Source organism: Ceratina calcarata, unplaced genomic scaffold (genome assembly GCF_001652005.2).
Source record: "Ceratina calcarata isolate Rehan_Ccalc_2016 unplaced genomic scaffold, ASM165200v1 scaffold579.2, whole genome shotgun sequence".
NCBI classification, from domain to species: Eukaryota; Metazoa; Arthropoda; class Insecta; order Hymenoptera; family Apidae; genus Ceratina; species Ceratina calcarata.
In genome coordinates, this window is record NW_017177008.1 from 383,190 (window position 1) to 407,411 (window position 24,222).

Below are 24,222 nucleotides of genomic sequence, written 5' to 3' on the forward strand. Positions count from 1 at the left end.
TTTGTTGTTTATTATTAGCAATGTTCTTTCGACGTCTGATTTCTTTTTAAAAAATGCGTTTCTGAAGTGCATAAACTTTTGGAATTGACTGTATAGCCAATACATCCTTAAAGAATCCCAGAAGATTCTTGGATACCTTCGAAGTTCTTAGAATATCGTTGAACAGTTTTTACTGCTATTTTAATTCTTTTACAAAAATATTGAAAACACGAGGAACAGTCGGTAGAGCTAGTATGCAGTGGTTGAAAGGGAGATTGTTAATTCCGTGGAACAAGTGTATTCTTTTTTTTGTTGCGGGAGGTTTCGCTCGAAAAATATCGATTAAACACTTGCTTGGGCAATCCGTAGGGGTGCCCCTTGGAAAGTGAGAGGGTCACCGTTTACGCCACAGGGTGGTGAGACAAACAGCCATTCGACGAATAGGGTGGACACGTTCCCAGACCAATCCTCGGTTTTACGGTCTCGCAAGGTCGCAGTTATTTTTTTTCCTCTCGCAACCTGATTTCGCTTACGGCCAGGCGAAGGTTACATATTGCATTCCGTAAAAGATGGATCGAGATTGTAGCTGGCCGAGTGAAAAATCGTTCGATTTAATAGCTTTCCATTAACGAAGTTAACGACATTTTGATATTTCCGGCACGAACTCTTATTATACTTATCTATTCGGTCATCGAGGAATCTCGCAAATTGGCAAGTGTCAGTATACACGTTGGCACGATGCCATTCGTGCAACACGTGAGCTCAACGAAATAGTGAACGAATGCGAGAACGTCACCGAAGAAGAAACAACGCTCGTGATAAATCCCCATTAGCACTCGGAGTTCCGAAAGACAGTAACCGATTCCCTCCCTCTATCATTGCGAGAATTCTAAGTTTCATTCTGCCAAATGAATTTCTCTGTTTAAGACCAATGTGTTCTGTTTCTTTGCCAAACAAATTTTATACAATTTTTATATCTATCATAAGTGTAACGATTTTCGTTTCTATTTGTTTTTACAGCGAAGGTAGGGAAATGGTACGCGTGTCGTTGTTAGGTCCGCAACCTTCACCGACAACGCCCGGCGTATTTCAGGTGCAGCCACTCGTGATATCCAGGACCATACCGATCGACATGGACCCCATCCAGGCCGAACTCCTGACCACGCACACCGAGCACACGGCTCCAGCTTATCACACGCAAATAAGGTGAGTCGTTCTTACGATTTCGGTCAGCCCGCTGTGTCGTAAATCGATCGCAAATATTTAATATTCACGTACAAACACGGAGTAGAACGAAAACCAAACGAGCGTTTAGTAAATAGGGAAACAGGTGTAACAGGGAACGCGTCGGAAAAAGTAGTTTAAGACACCTGTAACAATTATCAAAAAACTGTAGTGGCACGCAGCGTGGAATGAGAGCCACTATTTTTTCTTCTAATTAGCTCCCTGCATGAAACACCGGCGGGAGATGCCCCCCCTGTTGCTCTTAATGGGCCGGAAATGACGTGCCGCCCCCTCGACTTTTCTCCGTCTTTCTCTTTTTAACGGTGCCACGGCACCAATTCACTTACAATCCTTCGCAACCACCTAGCCACGGGTCATCGTTAACCGTTACGCATATTCCCGCGTACGCGACGCGATCGTTTTATGAATCGTTCGCTACTCGACCACTTCTCCACCGCTCTTCGCTTCGCATCTTAATCCGTCTCGGACGTATCGTTTTACCCGTTCGGTGTACGTTTTCACGTCCAATCGCAGGGCAAAAAAGATGCGACACGTTACGGTATCTACTTTGCGTCGACCGACGCGTGGTAGTGTCGCGTCGTATAATAATAAAAGAAAACAAGTAAACGTCTGTACAAGTTGCAAACGCGTATCTCGTTTGGATGGCACAACAGGTCTTGTCTTTAAATAACGTTTACTCCGTTACGCAACGAGCGTGGTACCTGTATCAAACATTGGCGACGCAGCCTTGACTTCGATCACGACTGATCCGTTTACTTGGAAGATGAACGCGTCCGTCGCAACAAGTGTTTTCCTATTTTAAAAACGTTCCTCATGAATATTTATTCGCCGCGGCCGTGAATCGGAGGTATAAGGTCTCTAAATCCAATTTGTTTTCCACCAAACGATTTAACCGAGTTGCGATGAAGTTGATCCTTGTTCTGTCGGGAAGTTCGTCTCTGGTCTTACGCAATCAAACGTTCTGCGTATTACCACTTGCGTTACACGCGGGAGAGCCAGCGTAACCGACTAGATAGGAACAACGTTTCGGTGCAACGTTCGCCTCGTTTCCTTTCCTATTGTCTGGCTTGCTGCGCCGGCAATCATTACGTAACCCTCGAGTCCTGACTTCTCTTCGAGATAAAGCGGTTTTTTTCCTAGGTTTAACGAAATCTTCCGTCTCCTCTTTTTCCGGTAATCGTATAAACGTTCTTTGGCAAAAGTCGAATGTAACTCGTATCTCGGCGATTGCTTTTCTTTTATCAGATCAACTCCGACGTACGCTGACTCACGCGATTGGTCAACTCTGTTCGAATTGCAAATAAACAGTTCTGCATATTGCAAAAGTAACATACAAGCATTCTTGTTTTTCCTGTTGTATATTTACGACGAAGTAAAAGGTTTGATTGATTAATCTGAGCGAGAAGATCGATGTCTGTAATTCTCGGTTTGAGACGAACGGATCTGTGCGTAGCAGCGAACGAGGCAATTAAGGAACTGAAGATCCTACTTAAAGAGGTACGTTTCGCTGTTACCGGTGCCAAGGCAGAGTCGGTGTTACTCGGTTAGCCAGTGTACAAATAGCAATGGTACTATTAGCAGTACCGCCACCACGAGGAACACTGGGTACTAGCTGTGAGGTGAAGAGAGGAAAGAGGAGATGTCAGGAGAGAAAGAGAGAGAGGAGGGAACGATCGATATAGCGTGGGTGGATGTGCAGAGGTGCGGTAGGACAGCCGCCAGTTGTGCTGTCGGCTGCATCACCGAGCGAACCGTGTGCCGAAGATCGCGTTCTACTTCTATCCTTCCGTGTCCTCTCGCGGTGTGCCCCGTGTTTCCGGCATTCGTGCGCACGCGAACCCACCGAATTCGATGGGGATCGTACGACCCCAGTCAACGAAGATCGATCAATTTTTGGACGATGACGGTGCGACTTGACCAAATATAAATTCGCTGTACATCGGAACTGGTGGGATCTTTGAAAACTCGAGACACAATATCTTGAAACTACTCGGCGGAATTTTCTTAGTCGAAAGTTTACGAGCGTTGGTGGCGTCTCAAAGAAATTGCCTATTATGATTCGTTTTATTGCAGTCTTAAATTCTTCTGTATGAAAACGTTATTAATTATTTACATGACGTAGAGTGCCGGGTAGATTTTATGCGAAACGGGCACATAGTTTCGAGTATTCGTAAGCTTCAGAAGCGGAAACGGAGCACTGACTTCGTGAAAATAGAAACGAACATTCCTCGGGCATGGTTAAACGCGTCTACCAAAGATAGAAACGAAAGAAATTAAAGTCCGGTACCATCGTCGGTGTTGTCAAATTCTTTTAAGCGTGATCCAAGTTGCGAAAGGGGTGGACCCGGAAGGACCACCGTGGAAAGGTCCATTCGAATTCCGTGACAATCGATTCGACATCGTGTTTTCAAGTAGAAACAAGCTTTTTATGTCTCGTATAGAAACAAAATCTAGGGCACGGATATAAAATTGGTGTTACGATCAAACGACAAACAGCTGCGAGATCTCATAAGTTATTTTCGGTACTGACTTATTGTTAGGAGCTGATTGAATCGATTATTTTTTCAATCAATTTTTTACGTGGCATTGCCTGCGAACGTAACTCGCCAGGACGCAGTTTTATGAAATGGGTGGTGTAAATTGAGTGGGGCAACGGTGCCCCGGCGAGCGGGTCGCCGGTGATAGAAATCAATTGGTACATCGCGTGGTCGTCGCGACTTCGCACACTGGCCTACATGTCCTCTCTTTATTGGCGGCTCGTTCGTGCTCGCGTTCGACGCTTACTCTTATTCAGAGAATTTTCTTGGTCAACGAGTACGGCCGACTAGGTACGACGCAGTCGCGGAAAAGGCGACCGCAGCCTTATACGCGATGGCGCAACCGTACGCACCCGTTGCACCCCTCGCTACTCGCATCTCTAGCTACCTGCTAAACAATCTTTGTCTCGCGTATCTTCCGTCGCGACTTTCCTCGACAATTCCTGCTTTCAGCCGTTTTCAATCGCGGCCGGCCTTTCAAACCGAAACCTCTTTTTCTTCTTAACAGTTCCTTCGGGGTGGAAAGAATGTCTCGTCAAATGTCAAAACCGTTGATACTTTCCTTTGACAGTACTTCTGAATGTTTTGTCAAATGTCAAAGCTGTTCCGTGGCTGGTACCTTTTACGTAATACGATTTTTATGATCCGGCGAGCATCGTTGAAAACGTCGTCGTCTTGTAATCAAAGGGAGGGGCTAGATAATGGATTAAACGGGAGCCAGTTAAAGGGAAGCCAGTAACGAGGCACGTGACCCAAGTCTCTGAGCGGGACTCTGATTTTCTCAAGTGAACGTTCCACACGTTGTACAACAGTAAAATCGAAACGATTCCATTCCGATAATGGCAGCCGGCTTATCGGAGATGTAATAGGTTTCACCTTGGACCATTTCGCAAATCTTCGTTGCTCGCATGTATATTTTAATAAGGAGCAATGACTGCGAAGTTTACCGAGGTGAAAACCATTACCGAATGTTTAAACGGAGAACCGATCATGACAACTTGCGAAACATCCGACTTTTTATATTCTTGCCACGCGCTGAAATAGTAAACTGATCTAAAATCCGACGTGAACACAAATAAATTCTATTGCGAGGTAACAGGAAGTGCGTTTGGGTCAGGTATTTGCGGCGGATAACAAACAGAGATGGGAGATAGTGCTCGCCTAGCCGTGACCTATATATTTGCCCTCGGTCGCGTCACCCTCGGCCAACCCCATCGCTGGAAACGGCAGACCGTGCCTTGAAATCGTTTTAGCGAAAACGTTCTCATCGATATTTAGAGACGTTGCAGGCACCGCGTGTTTGTACCTACATTTCGATGATAGCAGAACGCGATTCGCTCGTTAATCGGGATGTTGGAAATGTCAACGGGCAAATTGTTTCCAGAGAGGAACGAGTGGTGTGCCTCGTGGTAATCGTTGGGTGGAGCAAACGTCTCGATTGGTAGAACGTGACTCGTTTCATGAGAAATTGTTACACGATTAAATCTGATAGAACGTTTTTGTATCGACTTCTTTCGTATAGAGAATCGAGTACGTATCCAGTCCGGAGCAACGAACCCGTGTCTTTATATAACAACAGGAAGCAAAGATAGCGAGGCTATTATTTCGAGCCGATAGGAGCCCCGGGGGTGGTCAAAGGGGTGAAAGTTTATTTTTACGGTGTTTCGTTCTTATTACCCGCGAAACCAGCGGATCCAAGCTTCGTTGTTATCGCGTACATACTCGACTGCGTTTAGTCAGAATTGACTTCTCTGGAAGCCGTACATCTAGTACACCGGTTATAAACAGAATCGGATCGATGCCGCGTTCGCCTATGCAGTTGCACAACTAATTGCCGCGCGAGCAATAAAAATCAGTTGATACGGTGTCCCTTCGATATAATGTGAAAAAGTCCAACACGTTAAGCATGATTTTTACATCTCTGCTACTAAACGTTATCTCGTTCAGAACCAGTGGAATGACTAATGCGACATTGCATTCTTCAGTCCGGATTAGTGTAATAAGATCTGGGATTGACTATCCGTGGAAACAATACTAATGTAATTTTTCTGACATATTATTAGCATTTTTCATATCTTCATATATAATTGGAATTATATTATGTTTGCTATTATTTTCATCAGAAGAATCTCAACGATAAAAAGTTTTGATTGAAGGAAAATCGGAAGGAAAGAAGTTTTGTAGCTGCATTATTACTGTAATTCGATACGGAAGGTTTTATCTTGTGTCCAGCGCACAATTCCGCTGTCTCTTTCTACATTCCTGGCTTTCGACGAAACGTGACATGAACACCAGAATGTAGTAGTTTAGATAAGTGACTTTGAAATCCCGACGACTCGACAATTATCGAAGGGATATTATACGTTTCATACAAGCGGAGCGAAGGAATTGCGTCTGATTCCCGTGTTCCGTTTCAGAAATCGAGTAAAATAAGGGATACAGATAGAACGTTGTAAATTAATAAACCGTCAGGGTATTTCCGTTTGGCGACACGTGGATAAACTCCTGCCTCTGGGAGGTAGACAACACACGGGGAATCGGAGTAAATGGGTCGAGGACTTTGCGAAAATAGGTCAGCTTCGGCTCGGCTGGATCGATGAGCAGCTTACGCGTTTCATTATTACGGTTCGACGAAACAAACCGCGCTTCGTCTTTCCGTGTTTGTTGTTAGGCCATCGTCTGACGCGGTTTCACGCTCGATCTTGTTTTCTTTTCGAGTTTATTCCGAGGTCTCGAACGTCGAGACGCGGACCGTTCTAAAAAGGTTTGAGGATGCGGTTCGGTCCGAGGAATCCGACGGACGGATTTTCTTGATCGCGGACTGAAATAACGGGTCGTGTCTCGCCGTTCCGTGACAGACGGAGAAAAGGTTGGTGGGACGATGGTAGAGGCACGCGTGGGAGAGAGAGAAAAAGGCCGAGTTGCAAAGATCTCCCGCCACGATTCCGCTTAAAAATAAAGTCCTCGGGTTCGAGGCTGGTTCGCGCGAAATCATTGCCGAGTTCTGTTCGGTGACAGGGTCGGCCGAACGTCTCGGCCGGTAGAGTCCAGTGACGAATACAACGGAATGGACTGTTACGCGAGTCGCTAAGGGGGACCAGTGAATACTCTGTTATGTTGATATCGAGAGGCGTGGATTCGCGATCGCGGACAAAATGACGACCACCCACGGAGGACACGTGTACTACGTGATCAAGGTGCCGAAGGAGACGACGGATGGGAACGAGAGGTAAACGGGAGTCGAAATTTCGTGATCGCATGTACGCTAAATATTTTGCCACGAACACGCACTCGGAGCTCTTGAACTTGCACGCTGAGCTCACCGCGTCGAAATATACACCGGGAACTCGATCGACGAGTTACGAAACACGTACGCGAGAATAACTGATCCGCTTCGCTGATTTCTATACAAACCGTACCGTGCAACGATTACAACCGTTGATACAGACAATATGTTGCGCGCGGCGCAACGCATTCGATGATTAATGAAAAACGCTTGGTACGATATCGTTAATTTACGTATGTGAACTGGAAACAGCTTCGAGGACGTAAAACGACCGTGGAATAGATTTACACAGGAATCATATCTGCGAAAAAAATGTATAGAACGTCAAAAGGAAAATAGATGGACTATTATTTTACATAATCGTGATAGATGACGAAGTTGTCGCACACGGGGATCCATAAATAAGGCTGGTACTTCCTCGTTGCAACGTGAAAGGCCCGCGTAGTAAATCGACGACTCTCTTCCGTCTATTGTCGCGTAATAGCGGAACTGCGGACGGACGCTACGGAATGCGACGACTCGAAAATGAACGGGAAATCGAGGGGGAATCGACGCTCGATTTCGCAATAACGAACGTTATTAGTACGTTTGGCCGTGATCCAACAGTTCTACTGACCATTTCACCTCAAACCTTTTTTTGCCTCTCCACTTTCGTCATCCATCTATACTTAATCCCCGTCCCTTTGTATCCGTCACTTTTAGTTCGAGCAGGTGTAGTTCCGTAAATTTCTTATTTGCTCGAACGTGTACCGTGATACGTTCCCTGAAACGATTGCGTGTGCACTCGTTGCACGTGCACCATCGAGAAGGGGAAAGAGGATAGGCTACAATTAGGTGCAATCCGATATCGTGGTCAATGTCACGGTTAACCAGGAGTGGTGATTGTAATTGAGCCCAATTCACCGTGAAGTTTCGAGCTTGTAGGAAGATGAGTAATAAAAAAAATACGTTCGTTATTGGTGCGTCTAATGAAACGATTATAACGGCACAGCGATGGCAACGAGTAGACGATGTTTCAAGTTTATTTGCGGGACCAATCTGACGAGACGAATTAATTTCCAGCACGGACAGTGGTTGGGATAATCCGTTCAGACCAGACGGCGACCTGTCGAGGGAGGCCGACGAGATAGTGGAATTGATAAAGGGCGGGAAGCCCATAACTCCGACCCCCGGGCAGACGGCTCCGCCGTTGCCGGGATGCGACGCAAGCAACGCGCAGATTACCGACCACGACTCCAGTTCCAGTCCGCTATTGAAGAACTCGACGAATCGGCACGCGAACTCGTCGCCGAAACCGGGCCAGGAGAATGGAAACGCTCATGGCACCCCGATGAAAGCTGCGACCGGAAACAGTCAGCAGCCCGTCAATGAGAGGGTAAGCATCAGCTCCATCTTAAGTAGAAATCTTAGGAAAAATTGCAAGTCATCTAAAAAGTTAACGGTGAACGGAACACCGTTACCCAAAGAACGTTAGAGTGTTTTATCCTCAGAAAAGAATCTCTTCTTTTACTATTTCCTACTTGAACATTGAATTGCTTGTAACAATAGTTGAATTTGTTGATTTACAGGTTGCCGCGTCGTCAAAGACAGCTACGGTGGAAGTGGCCAGGATGACGGCGCAAGGACCAGGCGACGCTTCGCAGGTCGAACACGTCACCTTGAAGAAAAAGCCTAAATGCAAATGTTGTCTCCTGCAGTAATGGAAACGAGGCAAGAGCTATCGCGTCGGATGTCTCAATAGTCGGACGATTCTCCGTCATTGAAGATTTATCGCAATCCGGTCGCGTTTCGTGCCGCGGGAATCGTAACTCTTCCCGCGAACGGATTTGGGAAAGGGTGACGCGTCGCGTCCTATTTTCCCCCCCGAAACGAATTCGCGAATTTCCTTGTGAGAGTTGGGAAGATATTCGCAAAACTCCCGATACCGGTTGCGGTATGAACAATGATACGAAGTGAATCGACACGGAGGATACCTGAATGCGCGTAAAAGCACCTCTTGATAGCCTTTCAGAGAAAGAGAGAGAGAGAGAGAGAGAAAGGAGAGCGAGAGAGGGAGAGAAAGAGGGTCTATAAACTTTATAGTATATAAAGCAACAGACTATATAAAGCGGAGAGAGTAAAACAAATATATATATACATAAAACTATATTGTAGATACAGAAATGGTAGTTGTATAGCTTATATGCTTTTACTATTGTGGTTAATTACTGTCAAAATTATCGTGAATACCAAGAATGTTTGTCCGCATGCGAATGACGAAAACGAGAGAGGAAACGAAAGAGAGAGAGAGAGAGAGAGAAAAGGGAGTTGCACACGGAACGTCTAAAGAAGAACTTAACGGAATACTATTAACTTCGTTGGTCATCGATATATTAATATTATAGATTCGTAAACTCTCGTTTTTACTAAAAAATCTCAAGAACCTCTATAGAACAGAACTTTTACGAAATTTTTTAACATCGAGTAGAAGAGAAAAAGTGTGCTGATGAATGATGATCGTGAGAAAGGAGAGAGAAAGAGAAAACGAGCGAGCGAGCGAGAGAATGGAAGAACTCGATCAGGTGAGTGAAAACTTTTAAGCCGGCCGTATTTTTTTCGCGATTAATCATAAGCATGAGAAAACGCGTAGAATTTTTCCTTTCTCCTTCCGGGGATGAAGGTGTCGTCTATTTAACCGCTTTACTTTGACACACGGATCTTTTCTATTCCATTACCGTTTCTTTCCCTACACCTCGCATCGAACGTAAGTACGAAAAGGAGGGAGAGACTTGTAATTACTACGAGCTGGCGCTCGGCGGTCCACCCGCGTGAGTAACTATTATTCAGGATCGTTATTGTACGTGAAATGTGTAAATACCGTGATATTTTTTTGAAACGTACGATTGTCGGCAAAGCTGCGGCACAAACAATTAAATTGCGAGCCAGGGAAAACTATACACGTTAATCATCGTTGAAACGATCTTTTATTATAATTACGTCTTTTAAAATTATTTATTTTATCTTTTACTTCGACGCCACCCTTCGCAGCTATTTTATTCCAATTACAAATTACAAATATGAATTATCAAAGGGTTGGCACGTTTAAAAGAATGCGAGTATAATGCGAAACGAATATATTCTAAAAAGGTTTCGCTGAAAGGGTAACCGTTGATCGGTTCCGATGTGTATCTAATCATGTGAAGGGGAAACGATATAGGATCGCGTTTCTTACACGTAACGCGTGTGGGACGAGGGAACAATCCACCCCTGTATCGAGCGGTGCTTGATTTTGCGTTCGGTTGGTGGGTTGTGCGTGGGCTGCGTGTTTGCGCGAGTGCCTGTGTTTTTTTAATACACATATCCGCGTATTTTTCCTAGACCGTCGCGTCGTGCCGCGCCAGGCAAGACGCTGCGGTTACGTATTAATTTTCAAGGGGAGGGCAGAAAGCTCTCGCTTCATTTCGAATGATCGTACGCAGTCGTCAGTTGTACGGTACAGAGTGTAATATAAAGTTGTAAGTAATAGAGGATCCTGAATAATTTACTCGCGTCCTCGCGATCGGCGTCTGAACGAAAGTAGAGCATTGCGTGTACGTTAAAGAGTATACATGTATATACGTACGCATACACGAACAGTTGAAGAGTATTAAACATCTTTCCGTGACTTCTGCTTCGATTCATGTTTCTCAATGAAAATCTTTCAAGCTTAATATCCACGATTAATGTTCTGATTCGCGAGAGCCTCGGCGCATTCCATCGAGGATAGCCGTCGGTCGAGTATATTTTGTATCGGGAGAAATCGAATGTCCACGTAACGGAGAAAGGGAACTACGAAGGGTGTACCAAGATTCAAAGTTATTATTTTATTAAGAGAAACGAAGTGCTAATTCGATTGTAAAAAGAAGATGGAGTTTCTAGACTTAACACCTCTGTGCAGAACGTTTCTTAATTAATACGAAAGAATTCTGAGCACAGGCTCGTGACCTGAGGCGGTTCGAAATTCTCGTGGCGGGCCATCGAATTCGCGACGAAATCATTTCTCGCTTACGTCCGAGAAGGAGGAAATCAAAAAATCTCCTTTAGTTAGTTCGCACACGAATCTAAATTTAACACTGCCTGTGATATCTAAAGCAACCTTGTTCTCGCGTCGCGATGAGTCATCCCAAACATCTCGACGGCCGCTCAAGTAATAAAGGATTTAGTTAACGGTCACATCTGTGGGAACAATTGAACGTAAGAACGTTTTACTGCGCGACTTCGAGGCCGGCCGGAATTTTCGTCGCCGCTCTCAGGCTCGAAAGCTCTGTTGCTCACGATAACTTGATAGAATATTCAGAACGCAAGCTTCTCGATCGATCGCGAGACGAGTCGGGCGTCACGAGAAAACGCGACGTTACCAACGAGTGTCCACCGAAACTCTCCACGTCTGTTCCCACGCAAAATGTTCATTTTGCTGAGCTTACAGATACTGAGCGAATATTAAATGTCTTGTTAAGAAAAAACGAATCAAAAATCGAAATCCCATCGAAACCGTTCCCTTCTATCTCTTCACTCTTTAATTGGAGAAGAGATTATCGTTAAACGCATCGATGAAAGGCAACGCGGACAGCCTTTCATTTCCTTACGTAAGTTCGGTAATAACCCATGAAAGCGAGCTTGTCTTTAGGTAGATATTACAAATTCATTTTGGTTTCACGATTGTTCGAAAACTTCGTGGGCCGAGCAATCGTTTCTTAAACAATTTCTGTTTACTATCGCTGAGAAGCCACGTTCGAAAAGTCAAATGCGAATCGCGGGAGATAAATCCGTCGCATCGTGAGAAGCACGCGAGTATCGGCTTTGGTGCGATAACGTATGGGAGGATTACGTGATAGCACGTGTATCTTCTTTTCTCGCGACAAAGTTCCTTTCTCTCTGCCCCATGGCCCGTGGAACGATACCCGTTCGAATTATGAAATCGTTACGTCGATCGATGCGGGAAACATCGCATCGGGTCATCCGCGAGAGTACGTTGGCCCAAATTCTGGTAAAAGTACGATAGTTAAAAAACGATGGAACAATCGTTGGCCCAAATTTGGTGCAGGGTTCTCGATGGAGCGTTGGCCGTTCGCCAGCCATCGACAAAGCGAGAGGCCAACGACCCTTCCTCTCGGTACACGGATACTCTAACCGAGAAACGTGCAGAGTGGATTAAAGAAAAGAGAGATTCGTGTCACTCTTTGAGAATCTGATCCTGGTTCAGATCGTTCTCGAATCGAAGCAGGTCGGCTACTGGGTATGCGATGGGTTCGGTACGAAAGGAATAAAAGGGTAAAATGTCAGATCTCGACTCCCGTGGCGTTACACCGTAGTATACCTACAAAGAGCAAACGCATCCTATTAGCGGTTGAGATCGCATTGTTCCAATGGTGTGCCCTTAAAAGAGCGAAATCACATCCATCGTAACGACGTTGGCCTTTGGATCGCATGCCTAACGGATGGCGATAAATTCTCCGCCGCGAACCTAACGAACACAAGCACCGTGTCCCTCGCGAGTAATTCATCGAACGCGTCTCGTCGTATCCCCTCGAAGATACGCAACGATACAATCGTCCTACGTTTTTCTCGCGACCATGGGAGACCATCGCAGACTGCATTCAGACTACGCGTTAACGTCATGAGATAATAAATGTCCTTTTCGGGATAATTTAATTTATCTACTAAACGCTGTTACGATCTTACTCCCAGTCATTGACGCGTCGTAAACGTCTGCTTGCTGCCATCTTAAATCAATCTTTATAAAAGTATTACCTTTGAAGTTCGAGTCGTGTACCAGATTAGAACAAGACAAGTTTCAAGAAAATCTTCGTCGGACAAATAACGGGCAGAAATAAAATGAATAGTTTTCATTTGGAGGATTCGACGAAATTCGGCGTTACGAAGAAGAGATTGCTGAAGAAAAAAAAAAAGGGAGGAAATATTTATTGCACCTGTTTGGGATACCTTCGTGACACGACGGACGATAGATGGTATCGTAAAGGGGAAAAATGAGAACTGAACTGAATGTTCGAGGATGGAACACGACGTTTGCACGATTCCCCGCGAGTACGGGTCGCATCAGAGGGGGAAAAAAGCTATGTCCTTGCATAGGAGCCAGCGATCGGGTATATAAAAGCTGCTGAAGCGTACGAGCGCAGATGTTATTAGTAGCTTCTGAAATCTTGGGATATATCGTCTAACGTGAAGTCGCGTGTGCCTCGGGGGATGTCAATTAACAAAGTGTTGTCAGTGTGACCGATCTACGATGACCTCTCAAAAAATTGTGCCTAGGTCGCTGGTATGTTTTCAATTTGATCAAAAATAATCGTGCCCTTAATTATTCACCGCGCGAGAATAAAAAATAAGAATTCGCTCATGGATTTCATTCACGATAGTGATTTAGAAATTTTGATTTTTGTTAATTGAATCATGTGTTCGATAGATTGACAGTTTACTGCACTCGTCAAACATAAAACGTTTAATTAATCGTCCATATCGTAATGTTTTCATTAATTGAATATAAACGAATTAAGTAGAAAGTGTCTTTTCAATACGATTCATGCATTGACGTAACACGTACCATGGCGAAAGAAAGATTGTCAGATTACCGTACGTTGCGAACGGTCAAAGGGTCACCGCGAATCAAGACGAAATCCCTCGAAGCAAACAAGTTACTAATCTCCATATAGACGCATCATCGATTGAAAACAATGTCGATACATTAGTTTCGCAATTCTTGCACTTTTTGCATGGATTTCTCAGATCCTCTGGGTAGTGATTCTCGGTGCATGGCATTGCACCGGTGAAAAATTGTCTCCGAATCAGAAGGCACCTTTGTTCGCCCGCGGGGCCGGAGGATTGATTCTGAACACGCCGTTCGAGGACAACAAGGCCAGAAGAGGTCCAGCTTCGACCTCGATTGCAACCGCGAACGTGCCCGTCAACGATGAAGTGCAAAGGGAAGAAACGGAAGAGCTGAAACTGGTCGACGGTCAATTGGTGCGGACCGTGAAAGGAAGCTTTGCGTACAAAAGCCCAGAGGGTCTTCCCATTTCGGTCAAGTAAGCAACAATCGATGCCATTCGATCGTCCGTAACTTATATCGATGTCCGTTCGAAGGTACGAGGCTGACGAAAATGGTAATAGAGCAAGTTTCAAGTTTGGGACGGGTGAAGTAAAGGTCGGCGGATCGTCCGCTGGACCACCGAGAGGAGGAGGTCCATCCGGAGGTCGAAACGGAGGACCGACCAGAGGTCCAGCCGGTCCAGGATCAAAGGGAAAAGACTATTTACCGCCGAAGGATGTCGATAGGAGTTACTTACCGCCGAAATAAAATCTTCATTACTCCCTTTAGCCAAAGTTAACAAGCTTATAGGAAACAATTTTTATACTGATCTTATTAGTCATCGTTCCGACACGCGATTGCGTTTTTTAACATTTTCTAAGTAGCTCCCAAAATCGTCTCGATTCTGGTTAGCTTGTTTTAGGCAAGGTCTAGAGTAATCGTAAGTGGGTTGTACGCATCAATTTCTATAAAGTAAAATATATTTTTTCACAAATGCTCATAATACAATTCAACAGCCCTATATATACATCAGATTCAAAAATACTAACAGTGCTTCGTTGATTGTAATATCTAATTAAGGATCGTTAATTAGAGAATCGTAGAAAATCTTTATTTTACTTGACGTATATGTACAGAACAAACAAGACAAGAGTAATAAGTATAATTAATAATAGTTTGATGAACGTTCATCTTTCGGAACCACGATATGTAGTATAACCGAACGGGCTGAGAAGCACAGGTATGTGATAATGGCCCATGGGGTTCTTTACGTCAAACACGATTTCGATAAACGGATACATCGTTTCTATCCTCCTTAATGTGAAATATTTGTCAACATCAAAGTGTATCTTGTATCGACCAGCTGTAAAGTTGCCTTTCATATTATCTGCCAAGTCTACGCACCGACCGTTAGGATTCGTATTGCTGGAACGAAACAACAATTTTCAATGTTTCATCGCACGCGTTGACGAAACTAGTAAAAAACATGTTCATTCGTACCTCTCGTTCAGGAAAGTCCATCTTCCGTCTAACAATTTGTAGAGACTGACTTGCAACCCTCCGATTGGTAAGCCTTTGCTCGTGTCCACGACGTGAGTAGAAATTCGAGGTCTTTTCGCTATTGGATTTTTGACAGTCTTTACGAGTACGTGCTAAAACAAATTTTAACGTTTAATAAACATCGTAAAATACATTCGATCGTGGAATGTTCCGCGAGTACGAATACCAACAAACCTTTTTCGGTGCTTGATAACTAGTGCTCGCAACAGCCAGCTGATCCTTGTTTACCTGAGCGCCTTTCGTGGCGCCTTCCGGTTGATCAGCTGGAATTGCAGGTTTCTTATCAGCCATTACCAACGTAGGAAATTGACTTCCCTTTACTTTACTCAGCACGTAGTGAGTACCAGGCTGGAATGTACCACCTGTTAATGTCAGGGTTTTCCCGCCCGATGTTAAAGTAATAGTCTTATTTTGCGCCGATCCAATTGGTATCGCATTTACGGGCTGAAGCACACCGATCGTAGAAGTAGGCGGCGCAGAAGTGTTAATTTGATATGCCGTGCTTAAGATTGGACAGGCCATCACTACTTCCGATGCTCCCTCTTTCCCATTCTGCTGAAACATTATCAATTCAAATCATTTCAACGGCTCGTAGCTAATCTCAATACAACTGTATATTGATATTTACCGATGACTGTTTCTTATCGGATTTAGCGCCGACACGCCGAATCGATTTTTCATTTTCGTGCTTATCCTTCGACGTATCTTTAACAGGCTCTTCCACATCAGAAAGAATTACAGTTTCGCAGTTACTGTGATCTTCCGATTCGACGACCATTTCCATCTGAACACCACCCGGGGTATCTGTCTCGTCTAGATATTCGCCTTGCATGTGATACGAATCTGTCAAAGAGTCCTCACAATTTTCTATTCTCTCTATCTTGATATTCTTTGTGAGACTCTTAGACCCTTCATCGTCCGAAGCCAGCCCCAATCTCATACCCTCAGCTTCTTCCTCTTCTTCGTCCTCATCATCTTCGATTTCCATAGCAGGATCTGCTATTGGGTCTTTGATCTGGCTTTCATCTAATTCATCATCTGTTTCTAATCTCTCGACGATGTACTCCACATCATCATCTGTACCTTCTATTTCCACCTGAGAATGCTCGACGGTCTGAAGAAATAATTAAATAATTATTTTTAAATTTAATCAAAAGAATCGAAGGTATTTTTTTAACAAGTATGCTGACCTCGACCTCTTCGACATGTTCGATTTCAACATCCTCCGATTTCCATTTTCTCGCGGCAAGTTTCTTTTTCTCTTCGGCTTCGTGCAACAGAGCCGCACGTTGGTGTTTCATCGTACACGTGTGTTTTAATAAAGATAGACGATGCGCGTGCAGGTTCTTCTTGCAATACAGGCAATAAGCACGTGTCGCTTGAAAAGGCACAGAGGTCAACCATCCTGGAAAATAAATAAGTAATCCTTCAAAAACGTTTATTAAAACGGTCGTATAAAAACGGTCGTTTACCGTTCGCGGGTATTTACTTCCTCCCTCGAATGGTCACGACTGCGCCGTTCCACCAAATACATATTATCTGTACGGCGATAGTGACACTACCTCGAAAGTCGAGTGTTCTTTACTGGTAACTTATTAACGCTAGTAATAACATGGTCGCATTCGGTTTAGTTCAGTAATGTCGCGAACACCATCGGAGGAAGTCATGCAACGTTCGAATTCAGAATCGTTCGACTGCAAACACGTTTCACCGATCGATCACATAAGCACTCGAGTACCTTCAGTTTACAGAGAAACGTATTCGAAGCAAACGAGATAACGAAGAAGTGGACAATTAGAAACGATGTAATTTACTCAGCCTGTACGGATCTGATATAGTAAAAACAGACGACGATCGAGCAAGGAAAATCGAATTTACGTGGCGACGTCGTCCTCGGTAACCAATTTACTCTCATTAATCGGATGCATAGCTGCGTTAGATCGTGACGAAACGAAGCAGGAGCGATTACTGTATATGCACACGTATACGCGGTCTCCAGCGTGGCACGGGTGCACGTCGTGTCACGATGTACGAGAGCGTAGTATCTTTTTTTTCGGACTGCGAGCTATTTTGGAGGCAACAATGAATAACGGGCGACGACAGGTACCTTTAAAATCGGGCATTTGTTCCCATTCTTTGCGATATCGCTGCGTGTAGACACGCGTCTTAGCATGGCTGATTTTCCCTGTCGGTGTGAGACGCTGGCCCGTCGGTGTTACCAGGTTCGCGTGCAACACCGTCGTCTCGTCGGACGTGGTCGAAGTCGAAGGCTGCATCTTGTCCATTATTTAAACGAGGGGCCGATTCGAAATCGCCCGGATCTCAAAATACCCAAAATCGTAACACGAAATCACTAAATAGTTTTTTCCACGACGTAAGGGGGGGTGGGGGGCACTCGGCGACCTCACCGAGATCCTCGCCTAGCCTAGTACCGAAGTTAACTCCCTAGCAATGGCGAACAACTGCAACCTTTCCCAAATACAAACCCCTCTGCTCACGCCAGTCAGCTGCCAAACACGCAGCTCGCATTCATGTACCTAGGGTCCCCTGCACCTCGTTCTCATCAGGTACACACACATATGGTTCTTTCATCCTCTATCCTAGTATCAAATCGACTCTAGTCCTAGTATTCAAGCTCTGTTAATAATAACGCCCTGGAACCTCTTCTTTCGTAATTCAATAAATTATACGGAATGATTCTTGTAACAGAAGAAGAAGAGCTGTTACTCGTAGTTTAGATTTTATTAAAACATAAGAATATCGTTTCTGATAAATAAAGCAGTGGAATGAGTGTTGGAAAATTAAAATTCGTATCTTCAACGCTTTCCAACGAAATGATCATTCATCCCTTTAGACAGTTTAATATCATTGAATAAATAACTATTACTTGGGTTTTAAGTACGACACTGTTTTCTGTAGAACGTACAAGACTATTGGTTGAATCGATATGCGTGCGCAATTGCGCATGCTAATGTATGTTCCATATTAGGCGGGAACGAAGTTACGTGATCATTTACAATAGAAGTACAGAATGTTTTGCTTGAAACATGACAACGAAAATATTTCTCATTTATCTACCGCGTTAGTTAAATGTTTCGAAATTTAAGTAAAAAAATGCCCGGAGATTACGCTGGTCGTCTTCAGCCTATGCGCCACCTACGTGACCCTGAATCTAACGAATCAATAAAAGCGCCCTCTTTTCTGGAATAATACAAATTAAAAATATCTAAATTAGGGAAAATGTTCTAAATCATTTAAATAATTTCCAGCACTTTGAGGGTTTATCTACATATGTACATAGGTAAATTTCTTTAGATTCTCTTTAAACTATACTTCCTGAAAATGTAGTTTCTTATCTACATTAATAAGAAACCAGACATGCAATGTCACTAAGATAGGATTAATAAAATAATCCCACATGAATAGTAACTTAACTTTGCAACATGTATTAGAGACACAACATTTTTCTTATGATTTTATGAGTTTATTTTTTTTTCAATTATTTTTTTACAATCGTATGCTTCATATATCAGTGGTACATGAAATATCTTATGTTAAATATAACTAATATGTAAAGGATAAATTATGGCCAGGATGGAGGTTCTCCAGGTTTCAATTCTCTTCCATACAGAGCTGACTTGTCACGATATCTGCTACTTAGAGTTGATGAGTACAAATTGTATAGCTGTCTTGATGCTACTGTCGTAGCTGCGAATGCAACAAACATTATAGCAGATTGTGTTGCAAACGGCAATTTATTAAATGCCTTATGTAGGCCCATTTTGCCTCTTTTATTCTAATTTCTGTTCCCTGGCTTTCTTTTGCTTCCACAATCGTGTGTGATTCCAATCAGCGAAAATAGTACCAATTGCAATGGTAGGAAAGAGAATCACTGCCCAATGCCGCCGAAGATTTCTTCCTATACCCATTAAACTGGAAATTAAAAGAAACATCACATTTTAACGCATAGACTTTCAATGGTAACATCGATTATAATAAAAGACGTAAGGAATGCAATTTTAGAGGTTAAAATATCTGTTAGATCGAATTAACATTATTCGCTGCGTAAAACGAATGAATTGATCTCGGGAAGCAGCATACATGCTGTAATGTCAATTAGTTATAAAACTTCGTAAATTTTTACCTGATATCAAACTGTGAAGTTATTGCACGATGATGTGCATTATTACTCCCACTACTGTGTGAGACACCGTGAGATGCGAATGGTGTGACGTAACTTTCACAGATCTACTCTATACAGATAGATATTTGTCTTCAGTATGATCAAGTTCGTATGCAAGGGAAACCAGGGATTTAATTACAAGAGATCACGGTAAATCATGTCTGATTGTTTAATTAAATCAAATTTTCAATTCCTCGAGTTTATCGCGCTGTAGCGTGGCGCCATTCAGTGTACAAATTACAGAACAACTCGATGTATCTTAAAAGGAAAAACAGGCATCTGATTTTCAAATGGAATATTAGAATTGAAATGATCTTCGACGACTTTCCAAAATTAATTTGTGAATCGCCTAATATAATTCCTTGAATCGAGTAAAATTTAGTGGCAAGACAATTGGAAACGAGAAAGGTGGTAAATCAGCTCTTTATTTGTTGTTAAAAAAGAATCACGCATAAAGAAATGAATACAATTGCTCATTCTTATGATTTTGACATTACATTTCATTCTCTCCCGTGACACATCAATTGTCGTCAATTTAAATCAAATTTAATAGCCATTAACTTTGATTGAAATATTTATTCCTAACAATCTCGTCGAGAACTTGATAAAGTTAATAATAGGGATCAATGTCATCGGGTGATTGATTTAAGAGTTGCATATCGTAGGCTTGTCCCATTGCATTGGAATCATACGTATAAGACAATTTAATATATATAACGATTCTGATATCGTCTCTCAGATATCTTACAAATTCAGGAAACCGTTCATCAATGCGTACACTCGGGGACGTCTCGTATTTCAATTAAGTAATACTTATAAAAAGTTCGCGGGAATTTTTCGCAATACGCTTGCCGGTGTATGTGCAGCCTAACGAGGAAGATGGAATTGCGTGATACACTGGTGTGTACGGGATTGTTCATAGCGCCACCCCACTCCGTGACGGTTTTCAGTCGAGCTCGAACCTTCATCGGGTGTGGAGTGTGTGTTGTATTATCGTGTGTCAGTGTTCCGACTACTCACTGAAAATTAAGGTAAGACTTCTTTTTCCCTCGATTCGCATTTACGCACGCGGCAAGGCAACGAAACGTATCAGGCTGATGATCGGGAACCGGTGCAATCGGCGAAACTCCGCGCGAAAACCGTCCTCGTTCTCGTTTCTCGTTCACCGCCGCGTCGGTGGCGGACAGCGCACGATCAAGTTTCGATGATTACATTTGGCGTAATATACGCGTTCATAGAGGCCGAGGAGCGAATCCGGCGTTCTTAACGAAAGCACAACAAGAGACAGCGCCTCTCCCACGAGATAAGAGAGACAGAGAGAACGTGGTGGCGCTCAGAGCCGTCTTCGTGTGTACTCTCGGGATCGATACACAGTACACACTTGCCGCGACGTTCGTGTAAGGTTACGGTTTTGTACGGGATCGCATGCGGGTGTGTGTATATCCCTCTTTCCACGCTTGTCTCTGCTCGCGACCGTCGTGTACCTCGCCGCCGTGGCTGCGTGCACGGCGAGGGTTGATTTTCGGTGTAACCACGGGAAAATATTCAAAGAAATCGAGAAGTACGCGGCCGCAGTATGCGGGCACCTCGTGAAACGCACCCCTCGCACTCGAGGCCAACCCGGCCGGCACCCAATCTTGAAAAGGAACGCGTGATAATGACAAGTAAGTGCGTCTGTGGATACATATTCAAAACGGCAGACACCCGTTCTAACAATTATAATAACGATCCTCCCCGCATGAAACCTCTTTGCCATTGTGTCATTTCGAACAACGAGGAGACAATCATTTAAACTTACGTAATTTAACAGTGGCAAAGAGCTCATCAGAAATATTCCGTATTCGATTTCAGAAATGTATAAAAGCCGATACGGGTTATTCTGAACCTCGTCTCGTTTTTTCTTTTACACTGACGACTGTATTTCCAATATTCCGTTTTATATTTTCGATGATAACTTTTTTGCTCGTGGCATGTGGCTGTGGGTCGTTCAACCACATATCGTGTTATTCTTGTGCCGAATGAATCCGACATTTTCTCGCTTGTACTCGTCAGTATACACGTTGAACGACAACAGGATAAATCATAATACGCTCGACTGATTGTGGGAACCGAAGAACCGCAGATCGCGCGCGACCGATGCTGAGATTAGGATAGGTTTTCGCCGACTTTTTACGTAAGGAGAAATAGTAATATCCTAACCCATTTTCCGGTTCAATGAACAATCGTGTTCTATACAATTTCGCTGGGTTTGGCAAAAGTTCTTTTCCGCGTCTTTCTGCCACTTTCGAGTTCTCTTCTTGCTTACAGAAGTCAAACGTATATCGGTTACTGTTTTAAACGGTTCAGAAACCCAAGCTGTTTATTATTAGCGAACGCTTGGACGAAATTACTTCGTAAGGGGAATACTTATGTCCGTGGATTTGAATAAGTGTTACACGTTTTTTTCTCGTTGTCAAGGTAACTTGGACTTAACGATATACATAATAGAAACGTGACTAGCTATCAGCGATTTGCGATCAGAATTAAGAATCTTGGCGTGAAACGGAACATGAAAATGAAACACTTCCATATATACATACATAAATACGTAATATTCCGACAATCGCATTACGCTTATCCTCGCGCGTGTTCCAGGTACACACATAGGAAGACGAAACCGAGTGTACGCAAACAACGTATTTACATTGCATTAGTTACGTACTGACGCTTTGACGCGAGTTGATCCTATTTCTGTTTTTTATGTTTTTTTTTTATCGACGTTTAAAACCGGTAACTAGTGCAGCCGGTCGAAAGTATGTATACGTGTACATACAATCAGTAAAAATTCGCGCACTCAACGTACAGAATACATATTAATAACCGTAAATGCGAGTTTGCTGAACAAATTGAATTCGTTTTCTCTCTCGGTTCTCATGCGACGCCGAGGTAATCGAGATGTACCGAATCAATAATAACCGCCTGAAAGTGGGTGTCAATTTCAATAGGAACTGGAACGCGGCGGCATTATTTCGTTTTAAATTGTGGCACGCGGAGAGTTTGTAGTCTCAAGGAGGAAGTGAATTCACAGCTTATCGGCCGTGCCCCGCGGAAAATCTGTATTTTCGATGGGAAACCGACTACCTCCGAGCTCGCGTTTTGTACACCCGCCAACAGTTTGTCCGTGGCAGAGATACACGATTATTATTACCGAGGTAATTAACCGGCGGAGATAGTTTTTGTCATCTGTCCCTTGAATTACAGATACCTCGTTAAATAGCATTTTGATCGTTTAATGACCCGAGCTAATGAGGTTTACTAATTTCTCTTGCATGAACCTTGATTAATGTTAAATGTGATAGACCTCGTTGTGTCACGTTTTCTGAGATTATATAATTAGATCAGTCGATAGGGTTTCAGTCAGTGAAGTGCCGTTTTAGTTTGACTTGTGTTCGATCTCTGAGTGAAAGCTTTTCTTCCGGTAGCTGTAAGTATCGGAGGTCACCGGATACGATCAGACGTGTCATTCATAGAAAGAATGGTAGTAATCAGAAAGTATTGTTTGTACGTTGCTTATCATTAAACTTGAGATCTTCATACAACATAAACTATTTATGGTATCAGCTTAAAAGATGCGTTCTATATAAACATTCGTTTGATCATTTAAACATTCTCAATTGTTTTATACTAATTATCTACCACGTGAATTTACTTGAAATTTTCATAGCCAATTTTACACGGAAATATTCTTTTATAAACAATTTTATTTTCTTAACGCTGCATCGATTGAACGCACGAGAAACAAATTGCACTGACGTTAAGGATAATTGACGTACGGTTGACCGTCTGTCGATGGATCAGACAATCGAGAAAAACAGATTTGTTGGTGACACGCGACCGCGGACGCGCGGACGGGACACGCGTGTTCCGCGAGTGAATCGAACGGAAGCGTTATTGAATCGGTAATACGGTCGAGTGGCTCATCGGAATGCCGCCGTGTATCGTTATACGCCCAGCGAGTGAGTCGATCCACGGCGGTGTCGTCTCGAGCTTAACGCGAACGATCGGCATGCAAGGTGAGAGGGGCCGATTTATTCGAGCCTCGATCAGAATGCAGAAAAAGCCGACGTTTCCAGACAAAAGCTATCGGCAGCTTTGACCGAGTGGAAATCCTCCCGCTGCCCATTATCCCCCTGTCGCTCTCGAAAACCCGCGGAGATCCAACATCCCACATCTGGACCTGACGTTTCGCGTTTAAATTATAATAAAGAGGGTGGGCGTAGAATTTCCGGTGAAAGTTTTCGGCAGCACTTAAACCAGTTACTCCGGAGCATTTGCGGGATACTCGAGAATTGATAAAGCTCTCGTTATCGACCCCCTTCCGACGACGGGCACTCAATTATTTGGCTCGTTGCGTCTCGAACTTAGACTAAGTCGGAAAAATTGCGGCTGAGATTTATCGAGTACTCAATCTTCGCGCTTGAATAGCTTCCGCGAGTCACATTTGGAATTAATGAAATTATCGTGGCTCTTAATTATCAACGATGGAGAGATTCCTCGTACGAATCGAAGCACATTCGAGCTTTTATTAGTCGATAAATTCGTAGCAACGAGCATTCACCCGGCGTGTAGTACCTACGTGTATCTTGCATTCAAACTACGTTGCAGGTTTCACCAATTATCGAGACGACCCGCGAGAGGCGGCGAAATTTTAATTAAAACCCCGGACCCGGAACCGATGGTTCATTTTTCTCTATTCGCTTCAATAGTAAAAACTCGTGGCTTCGCGACGTGGAAGATATCATTGGTCAACTGAAAGCCCGTGGCCACAAAGAGCAATCCGAGCGGTGGGAAAGAGGAGAGCTTTCAGCCGGTTTCCGCCGCAAATTATCTT

General features: G+C 43.6%; 4 protein-coding genes across 10 annotated transcripts in view; 3 read left to right on the plus strand and 1 right to left on the minus strand.

The window, feature by feature from the left end:
• Positions 1 to 10,690, plus strand: part of LOC108629653 (uncharacterized) — a 33,529-nt gene extending 22,839 nt beyond the window's left edge. The window contains exons 5-7 of the mRNA XM_018032449.2: positions 1,000 to 1,185; positions 8,110 to 8,422; positions 8,616 to 10,690. Coding sequence (XP_017887938.1) covers positions 1,000 to 1,185; positions 8,110 to 8,422; positions 8,616 to 8,747 — 631 coding nt within the window. The 3' untranslated portion in view covers positions 8,748 to 10,690. The remainder of the gene's footprint in view (positions 1 to 999; positions 1,186 to 8,109; positions 8,423 to 8,615) is intronic.
• A 941-nt stretch (positions 10,691 to 11,631) lies between these two features.
• On the plus strand, positions 11,632 to 14,549 carry LOC108629654 (uncharacterized). The gene is made up of 3 exons (XM_018032450.2): positions 11,632 to 13,342; positions 13,807 to 14,105; positions 14,164 to 14,549. The coding sequence occupies exons 1-3, from the start codon at positions 13,310 to 13,312 to the stop codon at positions 14,375 to 14,377; spliced, it is 546 nt and encodes a 181-aa protein (XP_017887939.1). The 5' UTR covers positions 11,632 to 13,309; the 3' UTR covers positions 14,378 to 14,549.
• A 22-nt stretch (positions 14,550 to 14,571) lies between these two features.
• LOC108629651 (uncharacterized) lies at positions 14,572 to 18,756 on the minus strand. Of its 5 annotated transcripts, XM_018032445.2 has the most exons (7): positions 17,277 to 18,756; positions 16,360 to 16,574; positions 15,798 to 16,283; positions 15,532 to 15,724; positions 15,344 to 15,432; positions 15,110 to 15,261; positions 14,572 to 15,034 (listed from the first exon to the last, which is right to left on the minus strand). In XM_018032445.2, exons 1-7 carry the CDS (start codon positions 17,452 to 17,454, stop codon positions 14,797 to 14,799), a joined length of 1,551 nt encoding a protein of 516 aa, XP_017887934.1. In that variant the 5' UTR covers positions 17,455 to 18,756; the 3' UTR covers positions 14,572 to 14,796. The 5 variants fall into 5 exon arrangements, with proteins under 5 accessions (XP_017887934.1, XP_017887933.1, XP_017887932.1 ...); XM_018032444.2 differs by having other exon boundaries at positions 15,344 to 15,721; XM_018032443.2 differs by having other exon boundaries at positions 15,344 to 15,724.
• An 891-nt stretch (positions 18,757 to 19,647) lies between these two features.
• Positions 19,648 to 24,222, plus strand: part of tty (tweety) — a 32,126-nt gene continuing 27,551 nt past the window's right edge. The window contains exon 1 of one of the 3 annotated variants that reach the window (XM_018032468.2): positions 19,648 to 20,383. The gene's annotated coding sequence lies outside the window, so the exon portion shown is untranslated. Of the gene's footprint in view, positions 20,384 to 20,782; positions 21,017 to 24,222 lie in introns of those variants that run through there. The other 2 variants (XM_018032467.2, XM_026817472.1) reach the window with 2 other exon arrangements.